We start from the raw sequence: 20474 nt of genomic DNA, 5'->3' as shown, positions 1-20474 counted from the left end.
TAGCATCCGCTACATATTGGGCAGCTGCGAAGATTTTGTTGAAATCTTGTTGGCCTCGTAGATCATCTGGAGGTAGATGTTGTTTGAGCTGACGAAGCCACAAGAGCGTAGCTCTGGAGAAGAAGGATGCTACTGCAGCACTTTTAATGGCCCATGAATCTGCGAAGAAACCTCTTTTGAGCATTTGCTCAAGACGCTTGTCTTCTGGACGGAGGACCTCCTCCGCTTCGCCAGGCATGGCAGCGACAGAGTGGAGAGTCTTCACCGGTTCATCTGGCCTGGGACAGGTTAGGAGCTCCTCATAAGAGGGAGAGAGCTTGTAAAGCTTCCTGTCCTTGGAAGTGGGAGTAAAGCCAGAGGTTGGATGGTCCCACTGTTTGAGCAAGGCGTCCTTGAACAATTTGGGTATAGGAATTACCTCATTGTCTTCCTGTTCTTCCATGAAATAAGGAAGATTTTCCTCCGGAGGGTCTGTGGAAGGAGTAGCCTGCTTTTCTTGCCCGGCTAGCCCCATGGATACTCTTGCTGGCAGCTGGGGCTGGAATCTTAATTTGAGATTCCTAATCTTCCGACAGACGCTGAAAGCGGTCATCATCCTCTTCTGCATCCACGTCCTCATTCTCTTCCTGAGAAGAATCTGAGTCCTCAATGACTGGGGCTCTGTAGGAAGGAGAAGAGCTCACGGGACGGGAGGAGCGTGGAGGGGGATGAGACAGAGAAGGAACATTGATAGCCGAGAGTTTAGCATCAATGGTTTTAGTCAAAACAGACAAGATAGACTGAAACTCCGGAGGCAAGGAAGAAATATCAGCCGGAAAGTTAGAAGGATCCCTGAAGGCCTGAGAAGGTTCTGGCTGGGAGGAATCTTCAGTAATATCTGGCTCCTCTGGACCTAAGTCCCATAGGTTAGGTTGGGGTGGATTTAGGTTTGGCTCATCCAGAGATAGCACAGGAACCCCAGAGAGAGGCAGGTTAGAGGCCTCTGGGGGGGTTGGATTCATATGTACTTGGGCCTGCACCTTTAAACGTTTGGCTGATTTATCATGTAATTTTTGCAGGGCTAGGTCCCTACTCTTCTCAGCCCTGGTGGACTTGGCCAAGGAATGGGCTCCTGAAGAAGAGGAAGAAGAGGCCTGGGGGATATTAGTAGATTCATCACCAGTAGGCCTAACCTCTCTGGGACCTTTGGTAGTGCCTCTCTTGGGAAAAGAAGCCATAGTCTGAACAAATTACAGAAGACAAGGCTTGAGCCAAAGAAAATAGGGGGGAGAAGAATTTAATGAACTTTCCCAAGAGGAGAGGTGACCCTGCTCCTAGGCCCAGGAGCGGCTGCGACTTAGGGGCAATCCGGACGGTACCAAGAGTTCGTGTCCCTAAATGCAGCGTGGCAGGCCTCACGAAACTTAACTTAAGTAAACCAAGGCACACTGGTTGGAGGCCACTTCCGTGGAGAATGGACCTGAGGAAACTCACAGCTACTCCAGGGTCAAGCGGTGGACTGGAAGCACTGATGGATGACCAATAAGGGCAAACCGAAAGTGCGAAGTTACTGGGCGCGAGGGCCTTCGCGTCAAAAAAACCGCTCCGGGTTTTTTTGCAATCGGAGTGAACTAAGTCCGGGAGACAAAAGAGTCCCACACCGCAGGAGGTAATTAGCCCTTTAATTCTTATATAAACAATGGCTTGCCCGGCAGGACCTCCAGGCCGAGAGGAATAAAGTAAAATTCCAGGCCGGCCGCAGCGACAGCACGGAGGGGAAAAAAGCCGCAAATGGCTGCGCCGCCCACTTCTCCCCCAAACTCGAAGCCCGGTACGGCTGAGTAAATTCCACTTACCCGCAAGCTTTAGAAATAGAATAATCTTACTGTTTTTGTAGAGAAAAGATCGAAGGGAACGTGTTTTGAGAGGAACGAGGGTTCACGCGACCCGCTGGATGCGGGGACTGAGCGAATTCTGGGGAAGGGGCGGATCCAGCAGGCTTTTTTAATACTAGGCTCAGTCCCATCGGATTGGACAGGAGCAACCCACGTGACTGCTGGACCCACTCCTTCAGTACGGAGAATGGCAGGAGCAAACGCCCAGAGGACTGCATTGAAAAAAGCCATCTTAAAAGCCACTGAACTGTATGTAAGGCAAATAACTAAAGGTAAAAGAAAGGAGAAACTGTTATGTTTTAGTAATGATGTAAGGCAGGGTCCCCAAACTTTTTACACAGGGGGCCAGTTCACTGTCCCTCAGACTGTTGGAGGGCTGGACTCTATCCTTTTCTATCTTTCCCTCTTTCTTTCTCTCTCTCTCTCTCTCTCTTTCTTTGCTTCTCTCTGTCCCTTCCTCTCTCTCTTTCTTTCACTCTCTCTTGCTTTCTTTCTCTCTCACACACACTCTCTTTCTATCTCTCCCTCTTTCTTTCTTTCTTTCTTTCTTTCTTTATCTCTTTCTTTCTTTCTCTCTGTCCCTCTCTCTTTCTCTCTCTCTCTCTTTCTTTCTTTCTTTCTCTCACTCTCTTTCTATCTCCCCCTCTTCCTTTCTCTCTCCCTCTTTCTTTCTCTCATTCTCTTTCTTTCTTTCCCTCTGTCCCCCTCTCTCTTGCCTTCTTTCTCTCTCTCTCTCTCACTCTCTCTCTTGCTTTTTTCTTTCTCTCACTCTCTTTCTATCTCTCCCTCTTCCTTTCTCTCTCCCTCTCTATTTCTCCCTCTTTCTTTCTCTCATTCTCTCTCTTTCTTTCTTTCCCTCTGTCCCCCCTCTCTCTTGCCTTCTTTCTCTCTCTCTCACTCTCTCACTCTCTTGCTTTCTTTCTCTCTCACTCACTCTCTTTCTATCTCTCCCTCTTCCTTTCTCCCTCTATCTCTCCCTCCCTACCAACCGGAACCACAACAACGAAACCAAAATGTCATCCCTAACACCACAAACAAAGACTAGGAAAGTGTGCCCCTTACTACCTCTAGCTAACCCCAAAACTATTCCCAACACAAAACCAAACTCAAATGCAAATTATTAAATGCTAGAAGTATAGTCAATAAGATGTCAGAATTCATCCTCCTTCTTGACTCCTGAGTCTTTGATATTATCTTTGTCTGTGAAACATGGCTTAATGCATTCTACCCAGACTCCATTATTACAACAAGGAACTATCTTGTCTCTCGTTATGACCGTGAATCCCGCAGAGGAGGCGGGGTAGCTATATTTTACAAAAAATCTCTAAACATTAAAAACATTAAAGTTGCACAGGATCTATTCCTCCCTGAAACTATTGTCTGTGATCTATCCCTAAATACCACAATTTGCTTCTTACTCTGCTACAGAGCTCCTGACTATGACATCGCACATGCAAACAAATTATCAGCACTACTAACATGGGCTACCCACTGCCCATACCACATCATCTTCCTTGGTGACCTTAACCTACGACACATCAACTGGACATTAAATGAATGTAGCATGGAACCTATCCACTCTACTATATATAACACAGTCACCAGTCTGGGACTTGACCAACTAGTAAGTGACAATACTAGATTAGATAACTGTCTGGATCTCATCTTCTGCAACAGCAACAGTACAATATATGGCTTACAAATAAAAGAACCTTTTTCCAACAGTGTCCACAGCATGATAAACTTCAGTCTCAACCTAAGCCACACTAAGATCCACCCAAATAACGCAACTCCGAAATTCAACTAAAAAGAAGCGAACTACGAACTCATTGATGCCCATTTTTGAACATTAAACTGGCAAACTTTATTCTCTAACTGCAACTCTATGGATGACCTCTACAACACATTCTTGCTTGAGATGAAAATAATCACCAGACTTTACGTATCATTTGCATCTACCTCAATCAAGAAAAATAACCTCCCCATCTCAATAAGAAAATTACAATTTAAAAAAAAATCTCTCTGGCGTAAAAACAAAAAAGACAAGTAGTAAACTTCAAAAGCCATTATAAAAGCATATGCAAACAAATAAGAGCAGAATGTCTCAACTACCACAGCACACAAGAGGAAAACCTTCTACGCACTAAATCCAATCGTGCCTTCTACAACTTTGTCAACAACAAACTCAAGGACTCTAGACCTATCCCACCTCTCAAAGGACCCAACAACAAAGAATACCACGATGATTCATCCAAAGCTAACCTTCTCAATTCATTCTTTGGCTCTGTCTTTGTCAACAGCAATGGCTCATCACTCACACCTCCAACTCCCTCAACGACCTAACCCAAATAGACTTCACTGAAGACCGAGTTGAAAAAGCATTACATGACCTTAAACCTTCCCTATCAGTTGGACCAGATGATCTATGTGCATACTTCCTAAAAAAGCTCTCTTCTGCTATAGCTGGATCACTAAGCATAATTTTTGAAAAATCCTTCAGTACCAGCACACTTCCTAAGATATCATTGAAAGCAATGGTCATCCCCGTCTTCAAAAAAGGAGACCCCTCTCTTTTTGATAACATGAGCCGGGGTGGCGCAGCAGGTAGAGTGCTGTACTGCATGCCACTGAAGCTGACTTGTAGATCTGAAGGTCAGTGGTTCAAATCTCATCACCGGCTCAAGGTTGACTCAGCCTTCTATCCTTCCAAGGTGGGTAAAATATAGGACCCGGATTGTGGGGGCAATGGCCTAGCTCTGTTAAAAAAGTGCTATTGCTAACATGTTGTAAGCCGCCCTGAGTCTAAGGAGAAGGGCAGCATAAAAATCGAATAAATAAATAAATAAAATAAATAAATAGCTACAGACCAATATCACTATGCTGTGTCCCATGTAAAGTTATGGAATCAATAATAAACCAATCAATTACTCTCGACCTAGAAACTAATAATCTGCTCTCTAACAAACAATTTGGATTCAGAAAAAAACTATCCTGCAATCTACAGCTCCTTCACTGCAAAAACATATGGACAACTCATCTTGATCAAGGAAAATCTATAGATGCAATTTATATTGACTTCTCCAAAGCCTTCGATTCAGTGGTCCATGACAAACTACTTCAAAAACTCAAATCCTATGGCATCTCAGGATCCCTCCACAGCTGGATTACTGCATTCCTGTCTAACAGGCAACAAGTGGTCAAAATAGGAAGCTCTATATCCACACCCATCCCTGTTAAAAGCGGTGTCCCCCAAGGTGTTCTGCCGGCTCCTAGTACGAGCCTTCAGTTAAATGTAAAAGTAGCAAAAACAGACACACACGCCAGAAAAGGCAAGAAAGAAAAATCCAAAGAGAAACAGAAGAAAAACCCTCTTTTGAATTCAAAGGGCTCACTTGTAAAAACAAACAAACTTGAATGCAGTGAAATACTAAAAACAACAAACTCAAGTCCATTAACCAGTAGCTGTGAATTTGTCACAGCTACTCCTCTTCAGACATTCTAAACTCCCTGTGATTTATGGTTAGAGTCCTGAAATGGAAACACAAGGTCCTGGGAAAATCCAGAATGGCAATGCAAACTCCACAAGCACGATCAGATAATCTTCCACACTGCGAGGCAGGCACGCTGCCCATTTAACAGCAGCCGTAATTACTTGAACCCCATCCAACCACAGGTGGACTCTATTATCTCCTGTAATACCTCCGAAGCTGTTCTCTTCTATGCATAGCTCTACGCATATGTGGGTCTATCACAGCTTCCTCATCAGAGTCTATCGAAGATAAGGAAGATGATGACTGATTTCTTCCTGAGCTGCCTGCCAGGCCCCACTCTGAAGGTCCCCTCTCACAGTCACTTCCTTCTTCAGAGGATAATTCACTGCCCGAAGCTGTCGGCAGCAAAACAGGCCTGTGACATTTGGATGTTTCACCCACATCCACCCCCACAGTACTTGTGGCAGGAGCTGGGCCAGAGCTAACCACAACACAGGGTAGCATACTGGGACCTACGCTCTTCATTCTCTACATTGTGATGAGACCTTTGTGATCTCATCACAAGCAACTGTGTTCTTTTTGCAGATGATATAAAACTCTTCAACACCACTGATAACACAACCACTCTACAAAAAGACTTAGACTCGGTTTCTGACTGGTCCAACACATGGCAACTCCAAATCTCAACCAGCAAATGCTCTGTCCTACATATCGGCAAAAAGAATCAGAACTTTAAATACAAACTTAATAAACAAATTATCTCAGATAATTCCCACTCGGTCAAGGACCTCGGAGTACTAATTACAAAAGACCTAAGTGCCAAAGTCCACTGCAACAACATCACTAAGAAGGCCTCAAGAGTTGTTAATCTAACCCTATATAGCTTCTGCTCTGGAAATCTCACATTACTTACTAGAGCTTACAAAACTTTCACCAGACCCATCCTCGAATACAGCTCATCTGTTTGGAACCCATATCGCATCTCAGACATTAACACCCTTGAAAATGTTCAAAAGATACTTCACAAGAAGAGCCCTTCATTCCTCCACTCAAAACAGAATACCCTACAAAATTAGACTTACAATCCTGGGTCTTGAAAGCTTAAAACTACGACACCTTAAACATGATCTAAGTATTGCCCACAAGATCATATGCTGCAATGTCCTGCCTGTCAAAGACTACTTCAGCTTCAACCACAACAACACAAGAGCACACAACAGATTCAAGCTTAATATTAACGGCTCCAAACTTGACTGTAAAAATATGACTTTAGTAATCGGGTTGTCGAAGCGTGGAACTCATTACCAGACTCTGTAGTATCATCCCCTAACCCCCAACATTTTACCCTTAGACTATCCACGGTTGACCTCTCCAGATTCCTAAGAGATCAGTAAGGGGCGTATATAAGCGCACTAGAGTGCCTTCCATCCCCTGTCCTATAGTCACTCCTATATCTCGTATTTCTTCTCTACTATATCCTCTATAACCTTCATTGTGTATTATTGTGTACTGGACAAAATAAAATAAATAAATAAAAAATAAGGAGTCTGGAAGTATATCTGAGGCAGAAGGAGGCGAAACAGATAATATATGCTGTTAAAGCCTCAAAAGAGGAAGAAATTGCCAAATCAGTAAAGAAGGGGGATAAAACCTTCTTCAGATATATTAGTGATAGGAAGATAGGCCACTACCAGGGAACGGGAGCTCACTGTCTGAAAGCGATCCCTTGTTCCGGCCCCATGAGCTCAGGCTGTTGCTACTCAATGCCAGGTCAATTGTAAATTTATTTATTTATTTATTCATTCGATTTTTATGCCGCCCTTCTCCTTAGACTCAGGGCGGCTTACAACATGTTAGCAATAGCACTTTTTAACAGAGCTAGACTATTACCCCCACAATCCGTGTCCTCATTTTACCCACCTCAGAAGGATGGAAGGCTGAGTCAACCTTCAGCCAGTGATGAGATTTGAACTGCTGACCTTCAGATCTACAGTCAGCTTCAGTGGCCTGCAGTACAGCACTCTACCTGCTGCGCCACCCTGGCTCATATAAAGCTCTCCTCATTCAGGACGTACCTGGTATGTGTGACTGAGAGCTAGCTGGGCCCAGAGGGAGGAGTTCCTCTCTCTGAAATGTGCCCAGCTGGGTTCCAGGTATGGCATCAGCCACGGCCCCAGGAAAGGGGGGGAGGAGTGGCTGTTATAGCCCAGAAAACCTTCAGTCTAGGCAGACTCACTGCTCCTGAGATTGCGGGTTGTGAGTCCCTCTTTGTGAAGCTGGATCTAGGGGTTCAGGTGGGCTTGTGGCTCACATAACTTCCTCCCAGCTGCATGCCAATTGCCCTGCTTGCGCTGCTCAAAGAGGTAGCCAGGCTTGCGGTGGAATTCCCCAGACTTACTGCCTTGGGGGGTTTTAATAGAAACAGCCTGCTATATCAGACTCTCTAGTCTTCACACTCTTGGCACTTTATTTTTCAAATATCATTACTTGAACTGCACCAGCATTGGACTATTATGCACTTTCTATTCTAGCACTTTATTATTCCTCCTTATTAAAGGAGAGAGGAAGTCTTTGGTAGAAGAAGGGAGAGGGGCAATATATATATAAGTGTTTTTAAGTCAATATCTTTGGGGAATAGTAATTGTATTAATTAATTTTATAGGAATTTTTAACTTTAACTAGAAAGAAAGGTGTGTGAATGAGATTGGTGAATAGGATGGATGTTAGTGTAATATTAAATATATATTTTTATTACTGTATTTTTAAGTAAATTAACTCATTTAAATTTAATAATTAATGAGACCATTTTTAACTTAGATTAATAGATATGATTGGAAGTGTGAATGTTTGAACCATATGGAATGAGTGAAATGTATAGGGTGAATGGAAGGGCCAGTTTACCTGGTGGCCTGAGGGCAGGAGGAGTGGGGGAGCCCATCTCTGGGGTGGTAGAGGGTCGAAATATTCCGGTCTTGCTGGGGAGAAGCAGATATGGTGGGAGACATAGGGTAGGCCGTTCTCAGGGAAGAAGGGACTGCTGCTTGAAAGCGGTACTTTGTTCCGGCCCCATGGACAAGACCTGGAGTACTGGTGACAAGCAAAATCTGGACCCTAGGCTTAGGCTGTTGCTGCTTAATGCCAGGTCTGCTATAAATATAGCTCCCCTCATCCAGGATTTACTCCTGGGGGAGGAGGCAGACCTGGCGTGTGTAACTGAGACCTGGCTGTAAGGGTCTGGATGGGTGCCAACAGGCTCAAACGTAACCCCGACAAGATGGAGTGGCTGTGGGTTTTGCCTCTCAAGGACAATCCCATCTGTCCATCCATTACCCTGGGGGGGGAATTATTGACCCCCTCAGAGAGTGTCTGCAACTTGGGCATCCTCCTCGACCCACAGCTGATTTAGAACACCATCTTTCAGCTGTGCTGAAGAGGGCGTTTGCCCAGGTTTGCCTGGTGCACCAGTTGCAGCCCTATCTGGACTGGGAGTCACTGCGCACAGTCGCTCATGCCCTTATCACCTTGAGGTTCGACTACTGCAACACTCTCTACAGATTTTTTCCTAATTTTCCTAATAGGAAAAAAAATTCCCTTCTTTTTTATTAAAAGAAATTAATAATAAAACAAAACCAAAATCTATTACTATTAAAACTAAAACAACCAGCAAAACCAAAAAGACAACTATTAATAAATCCATACTTTACAATCTTCATTTCTTAAATATTTATCATAGTATTATAGTAATCTAATAACACTATGAAAATCTATCTGAACACCAATGCATCAATTAATATATTTCCATGAATTATACTTTTCTATAATTTCATTCAATATTTCCAAGCTCAATTAATTTTCAGGCACTTAGCATTTACTATTATTAACTTTAGTATATTTTAAATTCATAATGCAAAGTCATAAAACCATACAGTACATATCATAAACCCCTTATTTATTATATGTATCTTCCATTAATTTTACCTATGTAATTCTACATAGGTAAAGAAGCATAAGAAGCAGGTTGGATTTATTAAAATCTAATATTTTGGATTTGATCTGATCCCAAATATAAAACAGAATTCTTCATTGCTTTTTCAGATCATTTATCAATCTGCTTCAGAGGCTCTGAGTGATAAAAGCAAATTCCCCTTTTTCCACCAGATGAAGCCCAAAGAAGGGTTCCAGTACCCAGCCATTGTCCAACTTCTCCTCCATTTCAGATGGACCTTGATTGGCCTCTTTGCTTCAGACACAGAGAAGGGAGAGAATTTCATGAGGACTTTCTCTCCTGTGCTTGTCAGGAATGGAATTTGTGTGGTTCTATCACAACAATTCTCAACAACTGAACATGCAGCCTCCCTCAGGGATGCCCTCTCTAAGTGGAGACAAGTCAATGTCTTTGTTCACTTCTTGGAATATGATTCCCTTTGGGACAGAATTCTTCCTTTCCATTTAACTTTCAGGCGATTGCCGAGACTCATTGAAGAGAAAGTCTGGATCCTCACAACTTTTGCAGTGTATATGATAGACAAGCACAGTCTTCTCAAATACGTGCACAGCATTTTGACGTTTGCTTATTTGCTCAAAGAAAGGCCAAATGATGAAGCCTTTGAACCCTATTTCTTTGTGGAAGAAAAGTTTCAAGATGATTATTTTCTCTGTTCTCTTTCAAAGAACGTCTTTTCTGTCAAAGGCCGCAGGAGATGCACCCAGAAAGCCCCACTGGAGACCCAAGAGAAATGGAACAGAATAGAGATCGGAAATGACTATGACTATTACAGCCTCACGAAGACTCTGGCCCATGTCTTGAATGCAGCCTATTCCCCCAGATTGAGGAGGAGAAGGAAGGAGGGAGAAAAGAGGTTGGGGTCTCCAAGGCTGCAACCGTGGCAGGTAGGGGGTCCTGATATGGATCCATGAATCTTAGATCCTTTGGAGAAGGAATCCAGATGAGGAGGGGAACCACCTCAACAGATCTGCCCAATTTAATTACTCAGGGAATAATGGTTCCAAAGCCAGGGAGGGGTTCCTAATTTTTTTAATACCACTTGTTGGTCGTGGTTTATTTATTTTATTTTATTATTTTATTTATTATTTAGATTTGTATGCCGCCCCTCTCCGAAGACTCGGGGCGGCTCACAACAAAATAGAACAAATCATAAATAATCAGAAAACTTTAAAATTTATACAAGATTTAAAAGAACCCCATAAACTAACAGACGCACACACAAACATACCATGCATAAATTAAACATGCCCAGGGGAGGTGTTTCAATTCCCCCATGCCTGATGGCAGAGGTGTGTTTTAAGGAGTTTACAGAAGGCAGGGAGAGTAGGGGCAGTTCTAATCTCTGGGGGGAGTTGGTTCCAGAGAGCCGGTGCCGCCACAGAGAAGGCTCTTCCCCTGGGGCCCGCCAACCGACATTGTTTAGTTGACGGGACCCGGAGAAGGCCCACTCTGTGGGACCTAATTGGTTTCTGGGATTCGTGCAGCAGGAGGCGGTCTCGGAGATATTCTGGTCCAGTGCCATGAAGGGCTTTAAAGGCCATAACCAACACTTTGAATTGTGACCGGAAATTGATCGGCAGCCAATGCAGACTGCGGAGTGATGGTGAAACATGGGCATACCTAGGTAAGCCCATGACTGCTCTCGCAGCTGCATTCTGCATGATCTGAAGTTTCCGAACACTTTTCAAAGGTAGCCCCATGTAGAGAGCATTACAGTAGTCCAACCTCGAGGTGATGAGGGCATGAGTGACTGTGAGCAATGAGTCCCGGTCCAGATAGGGCCGCAACTGGTGCACCAGGCGAACCTGGGCAAACGCCCCCCTCGCCACAGCTGAAAGATGGTTCTCTAATGTGAGCTGTGGATCGAGGAGGATGCCCAAGTTGCGGACCCTCTCCGAGGGGGTCAATAATTCCCCCCCCAGGGTAATGGACGGACAGATAAAATTGTCCTTGGGAGGCAAAACCCACAGCCACTCCGTCTTATCCGGGTTGAGTTTGAGTCTGTTGACACCCATCCAGGCCCCAACAGCCTCCAGGCACCGGCACATCACTTCCACTGCTTCGTTGACTGGGCATGGGGTGGAGATGTAAAGCTGGGTATCATCAGCGTACTGATGATACCTCACCCCATGTCCTTGGATGATCTCACCCAGCGGTTTCATGTAGATATTAAATAGCAGTGGGGAGAGGACCGACCCCTGAGGCACCCCACAAGGGAGAGACCTCGGAGCCGACCTCTGACCCCCCACTAACACCGACTGCGACCGGCCAGAGAGGTAGGAGGAGAACCACTGAAGAACAGTGCCTCCCACCCCCAACCCCTCCAGCCGGTGCAGAAGGATACCATGGTCGATAGTATCGAAAGCCGCTGAGAGGTCAAGGAGCACCAGGACAGAGGATAAACCCCTGTCCCGGGCCCGCCAGAGATCATCCATCAACGCGGCCAAAGCAGTTTCCGTGCTGTAACTGGGCCTGAAACCCGACTGCTGGGGACCTAGATAATCAGCTTCTTCCAAGGACCATTGGAGCTGGAGTGCCACCACCTTCTCAACAACCTTCCCCATAAAGGGAAGGTTGGAGACTGGACGATAGTTATTAAGTACGGCTGGGTCCAGGGAAGGCTTCTTGAGGAGGGGGCGCACGAGCGCTTCTTTATAGAGTGTTGGAAAAACTCCCCTCCCCGAGGAAGCGTTGGTAATCTCCTGGACCCAGCTCCGTGTCACCTCCCTGCTGGCCGAAACCAACCAGGAGGGACACGGATCCAGTAAACAGGTGGCGGAGCTCACAGCTCCAATGGCCTTGTCCACTTCATCATGTGTCACCAGATCAAACTCTTCCCAGACAGGTGGACAAGTACGTGCCCCAGTCACCTCGACTGACTCGTTGTCAGTCGACTCTGTTTTCCAATTGGAGTCGAGATCAGCCCGGATCTGAGCGACTTTATCAGCAAAAAACGTGTTAAAATCCTCGGCACTGCTCTGTAGGGGCTCCCCAACTCCCCCCTGGTTAAAAAGGGAGCGGGTCACCCGAAACAGAGCGGCCGGGCGGGATTCTGCTGATGCAATCAAGGCGGCATGGTACGCGCATCTTGCCACCTTGAGTGCCACTTTGTAAGTCTTAATAAAAGCTCTTACAAGTGTTCGATCAGATTCAGACCTACTCTTCCTCCATCGCTTCTCTAGATGTCTCTTTTGGCGTTTCAACTCCCGGAGCTCCTCGTTGAACCATGGAGCTCTACGGGGTCTAGCGCCACGGAGAGGTCGCAAAGGCGCAATCCGGTCAAGAGCCTCCGCTGCAGCCTTGTTCCAGGCCTCCGCAAGAGACTCCGCCGAACTGTGGACGAGTGCCTCTGGAATAACCCCAAGCGCCGTCTGAAAGCCCTCTGGGTCCATCAGGCGTCTGGGCCGGAACATCTTAATTGGTTCCGCCTCCCTGCGGGGAAGGATTGGAGCCAGGAAGTCAAGCCGTAGTAGGAAATGGTCTGACCATGACAAAGGCAATGCTTCTAAGCCCCTTAGTCTCAGACCATTACTCAATTGCCCGGAAAGGAATACCATGTCAGATGCGTGCCCTCCCTCGTGAGTCGGACCCTGTACTACTTGAGTCAGGTCCATGGCTGTCATGGTGGCCATGAACTCCTGTGCCAACCCAGAGGTTTCGCCGAGTGACGGCAGGTTGAAGTCCCTCAGGACAATAAGTCCGGGGAACTCCACCGCCAACCCGGCTACCTCCTCGAGTAGCACAGGCAGGGCTTTTGACACGCAGCTGGGAGGCAGGTACTTGAGAAATAAGCCCACCTGAACCCCTAAGTCCAACTTCATCAAGAGAGACTCGCAACCCGCAATTTCCGGAGCAATGAGTCTACGTAGGCAAAGGCTGTCCCTGGCTATAATAGCCATTCCTCCCCCCCTTCCCTGGGGTCGAGGTTGATGCCATATCTGAAACCTGGCTGGGCATATTTCAGAGAGAGGAACACCTCCCTCTGGGCCCAGCCAGGTTTCAGTAATACATGCCAGGTCGGCCTCCTCATCCAGGATCAAATCCCGGATGAGGAGAGCTTTATTTACCACCGACCTGGCATTGAGCAGCAGCAAACTGAGCCCAGGGCCAGAGTTACACTCATCACCAGTACCCAAGATTGGGCTCACAGAGCCAGAACAAGGGATCGTTATTAAGCAACGATCCCTCGTTCCCCTGGAATGGCTAACTCTGTGGCCCCCGCCATATCTGCCTCTCCCCAGCAACACTGGAATATTCCGACCCTCTGCCACCCCAGAGAGCGGTGCCCCTTCCTCTCCTGTCTCCCGAGCGTCAAGTGGGCCAAATCTGTCATTCATGCTATTTTCATTCATCTCATGCATACCATAACCCCACCCACCCCAACCATCACACTCACAGCAATCATTCATCCCATGCACAATATTACATACACCCCAGTCATCCATTCATTAAGAAACCCCTCAATAATATTAAGATTAAATTAGTAATAATTAAAATAGATTAACTTGATTATTAAAATACAATAAGAAAAAATATCTAAATTTATCAATTTAAAAAACTATAAATATAATATATATATATATATATATATATATAAAAATATCAGAAATTAGTCAGCAATAAGATAGTGTTAAATTCTTAATTAGTTCTTAATTGGAAGTTCTGGATTGTAACAGTGTTCAGGGTCCCAGGAGAATATCTCAACCTGGTTAAAAGGTTTATTTTGTGGATGTGGCTTGATGATCATGTGACTGGATGTGAGTGGCTTACCAGGCATATGACTGGTTGGGGGTGGCTTGGCAATGGTGACTGGGGGGGAGTGGCTTCATGGTCATGTGATTCAGCAGGTGAAGCTTGGTGGTCATGTGACTGGGTGGATGTGGCCAACTCAATGTCACTCACGTCAAGGAGTGCCTCGCCTGGCCCCTCCCTCCCAGCCATTCCTTCTCACACTCAGCCTCAATGAATCTACAGTTCTGCAAAAATGTCGTTCACCTTTTTTCCAACTTTTCATACTCAAGATGTCCTTTCATGGACCCCCGAAAGGAGGAAATGGCCCCCATGCTTTGCCCAAGAGTGTGAGAGGCAACAGGCTCTTAAGGGGCTGCCAGAAAGAAGGGGGGGGAAATGTATTTTCCAAAGCTCCAGAAATTAAAACAAGAAGCAATGGATGGAAACTGAAGAAAGAGAAAAGCCACTTAAAACTAAGGAAACATTTCCTGATAGTGAGAACCAATAGATGTGCAGAAATATTTCAGTCATAATTTCACAGATAAAATTGCCATTCGTGGAATACAACCTACATATTGTTCAAAACAGTAATTAGTGTTATGGCTGATGTGGCTGATTATGGAATGGAATAGCATATTAAGCTGGACTTATGCAACCTGATGTACAGGAAAAACACAACCATATTTATTTTCTGACGATAAACATTGAATGCACGTAAATCTCTGAAAAATATATGGTAGCCCTGGGCAAGAGAAAGGCAGTAAAATCAATCTATGTGTAAAATAATATAAAATATTAACAATTGATAAATTAAAAATAATGGCAGTTTTTCTGTTTCTCTCTCCCCTCTTCTTTTCTTTCTCTTTCTCACCTATCCCTTCCTTCTTTTTCCTCCCTCCTTCCTTTCTTCCTTTCTCCCTCCTTTCCTTCATCCTACCCACCCATTCACCCAACCTTCCTGCTCCTTCCTTCCTTCTTTCCCTCCTTCCCTCCTACTGACCCAACCTTCCTTCTTTCCTCCCTAAGTTCCTTCCTCCCTCCCCTCCCTCCCTCCTTCCTCCTTTCCTTCCTTCCTTCCTTCGTTCTCTTTTCTTTCTTTTTATTTTATCTCCCCATCTTTCCTTCCTTCCTTCCTTCTTTCCCTCCTTCCCTCCTACCGACCCAACCTCCCTTCTTTCCTTGCTAACTTCCTCCCTCCCTCCTTCCTTCCTTTCTTCCCCTCTCCCTCCATCTCTTTCTTTCTTACTTTTTCATTCTTTATCTCCCCCCTTTTTTCTTTCTTTCTTTGTTTCTTTTTTTCTTTCCCTCCCTCCCTCCCTCCCTCCCACCCTTCCTTCCTTCCATCTCCTCCCTTCCTCCATCACTTTCTTTCTTTTTCTTCCTTTCTCCCCATCTCTTTCTTTCTCTTTCTCTTTCTCTCTCTTTTTCTTTCTCTCTGTCTGTCTTTCATTCATTCTTTCTTTCTTTCCCTCCTTCCTCCCTCCCTCCTTCCTTCCTCTCTTTTGCTTATTTTTCTTTCTTTCTTTCTCCCCTATCTTTTTTCCACATCCCACCCACCCAATCTTCCTTCCTTCCTTTTCTTTCTTTACCTCCCTCCCTGCTTTCTTCCTCTCATTTGTTTCTTTTTCTTTCTTTCTTTCTCCCCGCTCTCCCTCCATTTCAAGGCAGTTAATTTATTCATAGCTGACAAAATATATTCTATATGTATCACACGTTTTTGCTGAATTTTTAAAATTAAGGGAGACTAGGATAGCGCTATTTCAGCCATGTTCTGGCCTCATCAGTTAGCTATACCTTTACTGGGATTTGATCCGACAGAAAAAACATTTATTATTATTATTATTATTATTATTATTATTATTATTTTATTTTAATTGGATTTGTATGCCGCCCCTCTCCGTAGATCCGGGGCGGCATACAGCATAGCCCCTCCCTGGTACAAAGCAGAAGGGATCAGATCCTGTGGCCTAGAGGTTAATTCTCTGCCTTACAAGGCAGAAGCCCCAGGATCAAATCCTATATCTCATCCTGGATGAGGAGGCCGATGTGGCATGTGTGACTGAAACCTGGCTGGGCCCCGAGGTAAGAGTTCCTCTCTCGGAATTATGCCCAAGCGGGTTTCAGATATGGCATCAGCCTCAACCCCAGGGAAGGGGGGGAGTGGCTATTGTAGCCAGGGAGAACCTTCGCCTGCGTAGACTTGTTGCCCCTGAGGTTGCGGGTTGTGAGTCACTCCTTGTGAAGTTGGATTCAGGGGTTCATGTGGGCTTGTTACTCACATACCTGCCTCCTAGCTGTGTGTCAACAGCCCTGCCTGTGCTGCTCAAGGAGATGGCCGGGTTGGAGGTGGAGTTCCCCAGACTTATTGTCCTGGGGGACTTCAATCTGCCGTCACTCAGCGGTTCCTCTGGATTGGCACAGGAGTTCATGGCCACCATGACAGCCATGGACGTGACTCACATAGTTCAGGGTCCGACTCACGAGGGTGGACACACATCCGATATGATATTCCTCTCGGAGCAATTGAATAATGGTCTGAGACTAAGGGGCTTAGAAGCATTGCCTTTGTCATGGTCAGACCATTTTCTACTCTGGCTCGATTTTCTGGCTACAATCCTCCCCGCAGGAAGGCGGAACCGATTAGGAGGTTCCGCCCCAGACGCCTGATGGACCCTGAGGACTTTCAGAGGGCGCTTGGAACAAGGCTGCAGCGGAGGTTTTCAACCGAATTGCGCCTTTGCGACCTCTCTATGGCACTAGACCCAGTAGAGCTTCATGGTTCAACGAGGAGCTCCGGGAGTTGAAATGCCAGAAGAGACATCAAGAGAAGCAATGGAGAAAGAGTGAGTCTGAATCTGACCCAACACTTGTAAGAGCTTTTATTAAGACCTACAAAGTGGCGCTCAAGGCGGCAAGATGCGTGTACCATGCCGCCTTGATTGCATCAGCAGAATCCTGCCCGGACGCTCTGTTTAGGGTGACCCGCTCCCTTGTAAATCAGGGGGGAGTTGGGGAGCCCTTACACTGTAGTGCCGAGGAATTTAACTCGTTTTTCGCTGATAAAGTCGCTCGGATCTGGGCTGATCTCGACTCCAATTGCATAGCAGTATCGGCTGACAATGAGTCAGTCGAGGTGATTGGGGCTAACCGTCTTTGTCCATCAGTCTGGGCGGAGTTTGACTTGGTGACACCTGATGAAGTGGACAAGGCCATTGAAGCGGTGAGTTCTGCCACCTATCTACTGGATCCGTGTCCCTCTTGGTTGGTTTCGGCCAGCCGAAAGTGACGCAGAGCTGAACCCAGGAGATTGTCAATGCCTCCTTGGGGAGGGGGTCCTTTCTCGCCCTTTATAAGGAGGCACTTGTGCACCCCCTCCTCAAGAAGCTTTCCCTGGACCCAGCCGTGTTTAATAACTACCGTCCAGTCTCCAACCTTTCCTTTATGGGGAAGGTTGTTGAGAAGATGGTGGCGCTACAACTCCAGCGGTCCTTGGAAGAAGCCGATTATCTAGGTCCTCAGCAGTCTGGATTCAGACCCGGCTACAGCACGGAAACTGCTTTGGTCACATTGATGGATGATCTCTGGCGGGCCTGGGACAGAGGCTTGTCCTCTGTCCTGGTGCTTCTTGACCTCTCAGCGGCTTTCAATACCATCGACCATGGTATCCTTCTGCGCCAGCTGGAGGGGTTGAAGAACAGTGGTTCTCCTCCTACCTCTCCTGTCCATCGCAGTTGGTGTTAGTGGGGGGGTCAGAGGTCGACCTATCAGTCTCTCCCTTGTGGGGTGCCTCAGGGGTCGGTCCTCTCCCCCCTGCTATTTAATATCTACATGAAACCGCTGGGTGAGATCATTCAAGGGCATGGGGTGAGGTATCATCAATACGCCGATGATACCCAGCTCTACATCTCCACCCCATGTCCAGTCAATGAAGCAGTGGAAGTGATGTGCCGGTGCCTGGAGGCTGTTGGGGCCTGGATGGGTGTCAACAAACTCAAACTCAACCCCTAAAAGACGGAGTGGCTGTGGGTCTTGCCTCCCCCAGACAATTCCATCTGTCTGTCCATTACCCTGGGGGGGGGGGAACTACTGACCCCCTCAAAGAGGGTTCGCAACTTGGGCATCCTCCTCAATCCACAGCTGACATTAGAACATCATCTTTCGGCTGTGGCGAGGAGGGCGTTTGCCCAGGTTCGCCTGGTGCACCAGTTGCGGCCCTATTTGGACCGGGAGTTATTGCTCACAGTCACTCATGCCCTCATCACCTTGAGGTTTGATTACTGCAATGCTCTCTACATGGGGCTACCTTTGAAAAGTGTTCGGAAACTTCAGATCGTGCAGAATGCGGCCGCGAGAGCAATCGTGGGGCTCCCTAGATTCGCCCACGTTTCTGCAACACTCCGTGGCCTGCACTGGCTGCCGATCGGTTTCCGGTCACAATTCAAAGTGTTGGTAATGACCTTTAAAGCCCTACACGGCATTGGGCCAGAATACATCCAGAACCGCCTTCTACCGCACGAATCCCAGCGGCCGATAAGGTCCCACATAGTTGGCCTTCTCTGGGTCCCATCAACCAAAAAATGTCATTTGGCAGGCCCCAAGGGAAGAGCCTTCTCTGTGGTGGCCCTGCCCTCTGGAATCAACTCCCCCCAGAGATTAGAATGGCCCCCACCCTCCTTGTCTTTCGCAAATTACTCAAGCCCCACCTTTATCGCCAGGCATACAGGAGTTAAGATATTCCTTCCCCCTAGGCCATTACAAGTTATGCATGGTATGTTTGTGTGTATGTTTGGTTTTTATAATAAGGGTTTTTAGTTGCTTTATTAATTGGATTGTACATTCTGTTTTTATAGTTGTTGTTAGCCGCCCCGAGTCTGCAGAGAGGGGCGGCATACAAATCCAAAAAATAATAATAATAATAAATAATATTGGGCAAACTAACACGAAAGTAAATGCACGTGTTGCAGAACATAAGAATGCATTAAGAAAAGAAGAAAAAACTTCTTCCCTTTTCCAACATTTCAAAACTACAGGACATGAAATTGATTTTGACACAACTAAATTAATTTCCAAAACAGAACACTACAACAAAAGAATAATCATGGAAGCCATTGAGATAGAAAAATATCCCCACAATATGAACAAGCATGATGATACCTCCCGCATACCAGGCATCTGGAAACCAGCCCTCATTAACAAACGTATCCCAGCCATACAAACTGAAACCAGACTCAGAACAATACAGGACACTACCACTAATCACCTCCACCAGACCCAAACCCACACCCAACCTGCAGACCAAATACAACCACCACCCAGAAGCCAAACTACAGCAGTGCTCCCAACTATTGCAGCCCCCTTTGCACACAAAACAAATCAACAAACATCATAAACACATGACCAGACCACAAACTCGCAGCCAAACAAAAATTGTTACACCCCAGACACACATTACAAAACAGCTAAGTAGCCTGCAAGCTCCAACTACACAGGGTATTACCCCCAATCCACAAACATCAACTACCTTTGAAAAGTGTTTGGAAACTTCAGATCGTGCAGAATGCAGCTGCGAGAGCAATCATGGGCTTTCCCAAATATGCCCATGTTACACCAACACTCCGTGGTCTGCATTGGTTGCCGATCAGTTTCCGGTCACAATTCAAAGTGTTGGTTATGACCTATAAAGCCCTTCATGGCACCGGACCAGATTATCTCAGGGACTGCCTTCTGCTGCACGAATCCCAGCAACCGGTTAGGCCCCACAGAGTGGGTCTTCTCCGGGTCCCGTCAACTAAACAATGCCGCTTGGTGGGACCCAGGGGAAGAGCCTTCTCTGTGGCAGCCCCGGCCCTCTGGAACCAACTCGCCCCAGAGATTAGAATTGCCCCCACCCTCCTTGCCTTTCGTAAGCTCCTTAAAAGCCACCTCTGCTGCCAGGCATGGGGGAATTGAGATGCTCTTTCCCCCTGGGCCTTTACAATTTCATGTGTGGTATGTCTGTATGTATGTTTGGTTTTTTTATATTAATGGGTTTTTTAATCATTTTTAGTATTTATTGGATTATTATTGTACATTGTTTTACTACTGTTGTTAGCTGCCCCGAGTCTCCGGAGAAATACATCACTACAGTATTTAACCCATTCCTCCCCTTAATATCTTCTTCCAAACACCCGTTCCTTACGTTTTTGGACCCTTCTGAATTTAGGATTGACCCAGCGAACGTCTGGTTTCTCCTTGCTAGATTCTGGACTCATAGCCACATCCTGTGGCTGGCCTCCCACCTGTTCTACTACCTGTAATCCCGGGCCCACCAGTAATTCATAAACACTATCTGTATCAAAGTCCTCAATTTCTTCATCATCCTCCAACTGACCA

The 20474-nt window shown here is 46.2% G+C and overlaps 1 protein-coding gene across 1 annotated transcript in view; it reads left to right on the top strand.

Moving 5' to 3' along the window:
- The window catches only part of LOC139155953 (vomeronasal type-2 receptor 26-like), a 37169-nt gene that overhangs the window by 12449 nt on the left and 4246 nt on the right, over positions 1 to 20474 (top strand). The window contains exon 3 of the mRNA XM_070731336.1: positions 9461 to 10255. Coding sequence (XP_070587437.1) covers positions 9461 to 10255 — 795 coding nt within the window. The remainder of the gene's footprint in view (positions 1 to 9460; positions 10256 to 20474) is intronic.

The sequence above is a fragment of the Erythrolamprus reginae genome, unplaced genomic scaffold (genome assembly GCF_031021105.1).
Source record: "Erythrolamprus reginae isolate rEryReg1 unplaced genomic scaffold, rEryReg1.hap1 scaffold_154, whole genome shotgun sequence".
Lineage (NCBI taxonomy): Eukaryota > Metazoa > Chordata > Lepidosauria > Squamata > Dipsadidae > Erythrolamprus > Erythrolamprus reginae.
The sequence above is the reverse complement of the archived record's forward strand: the minus strand, read 5'-3'. Positions and strand labels throughout refer to the sequence as shown.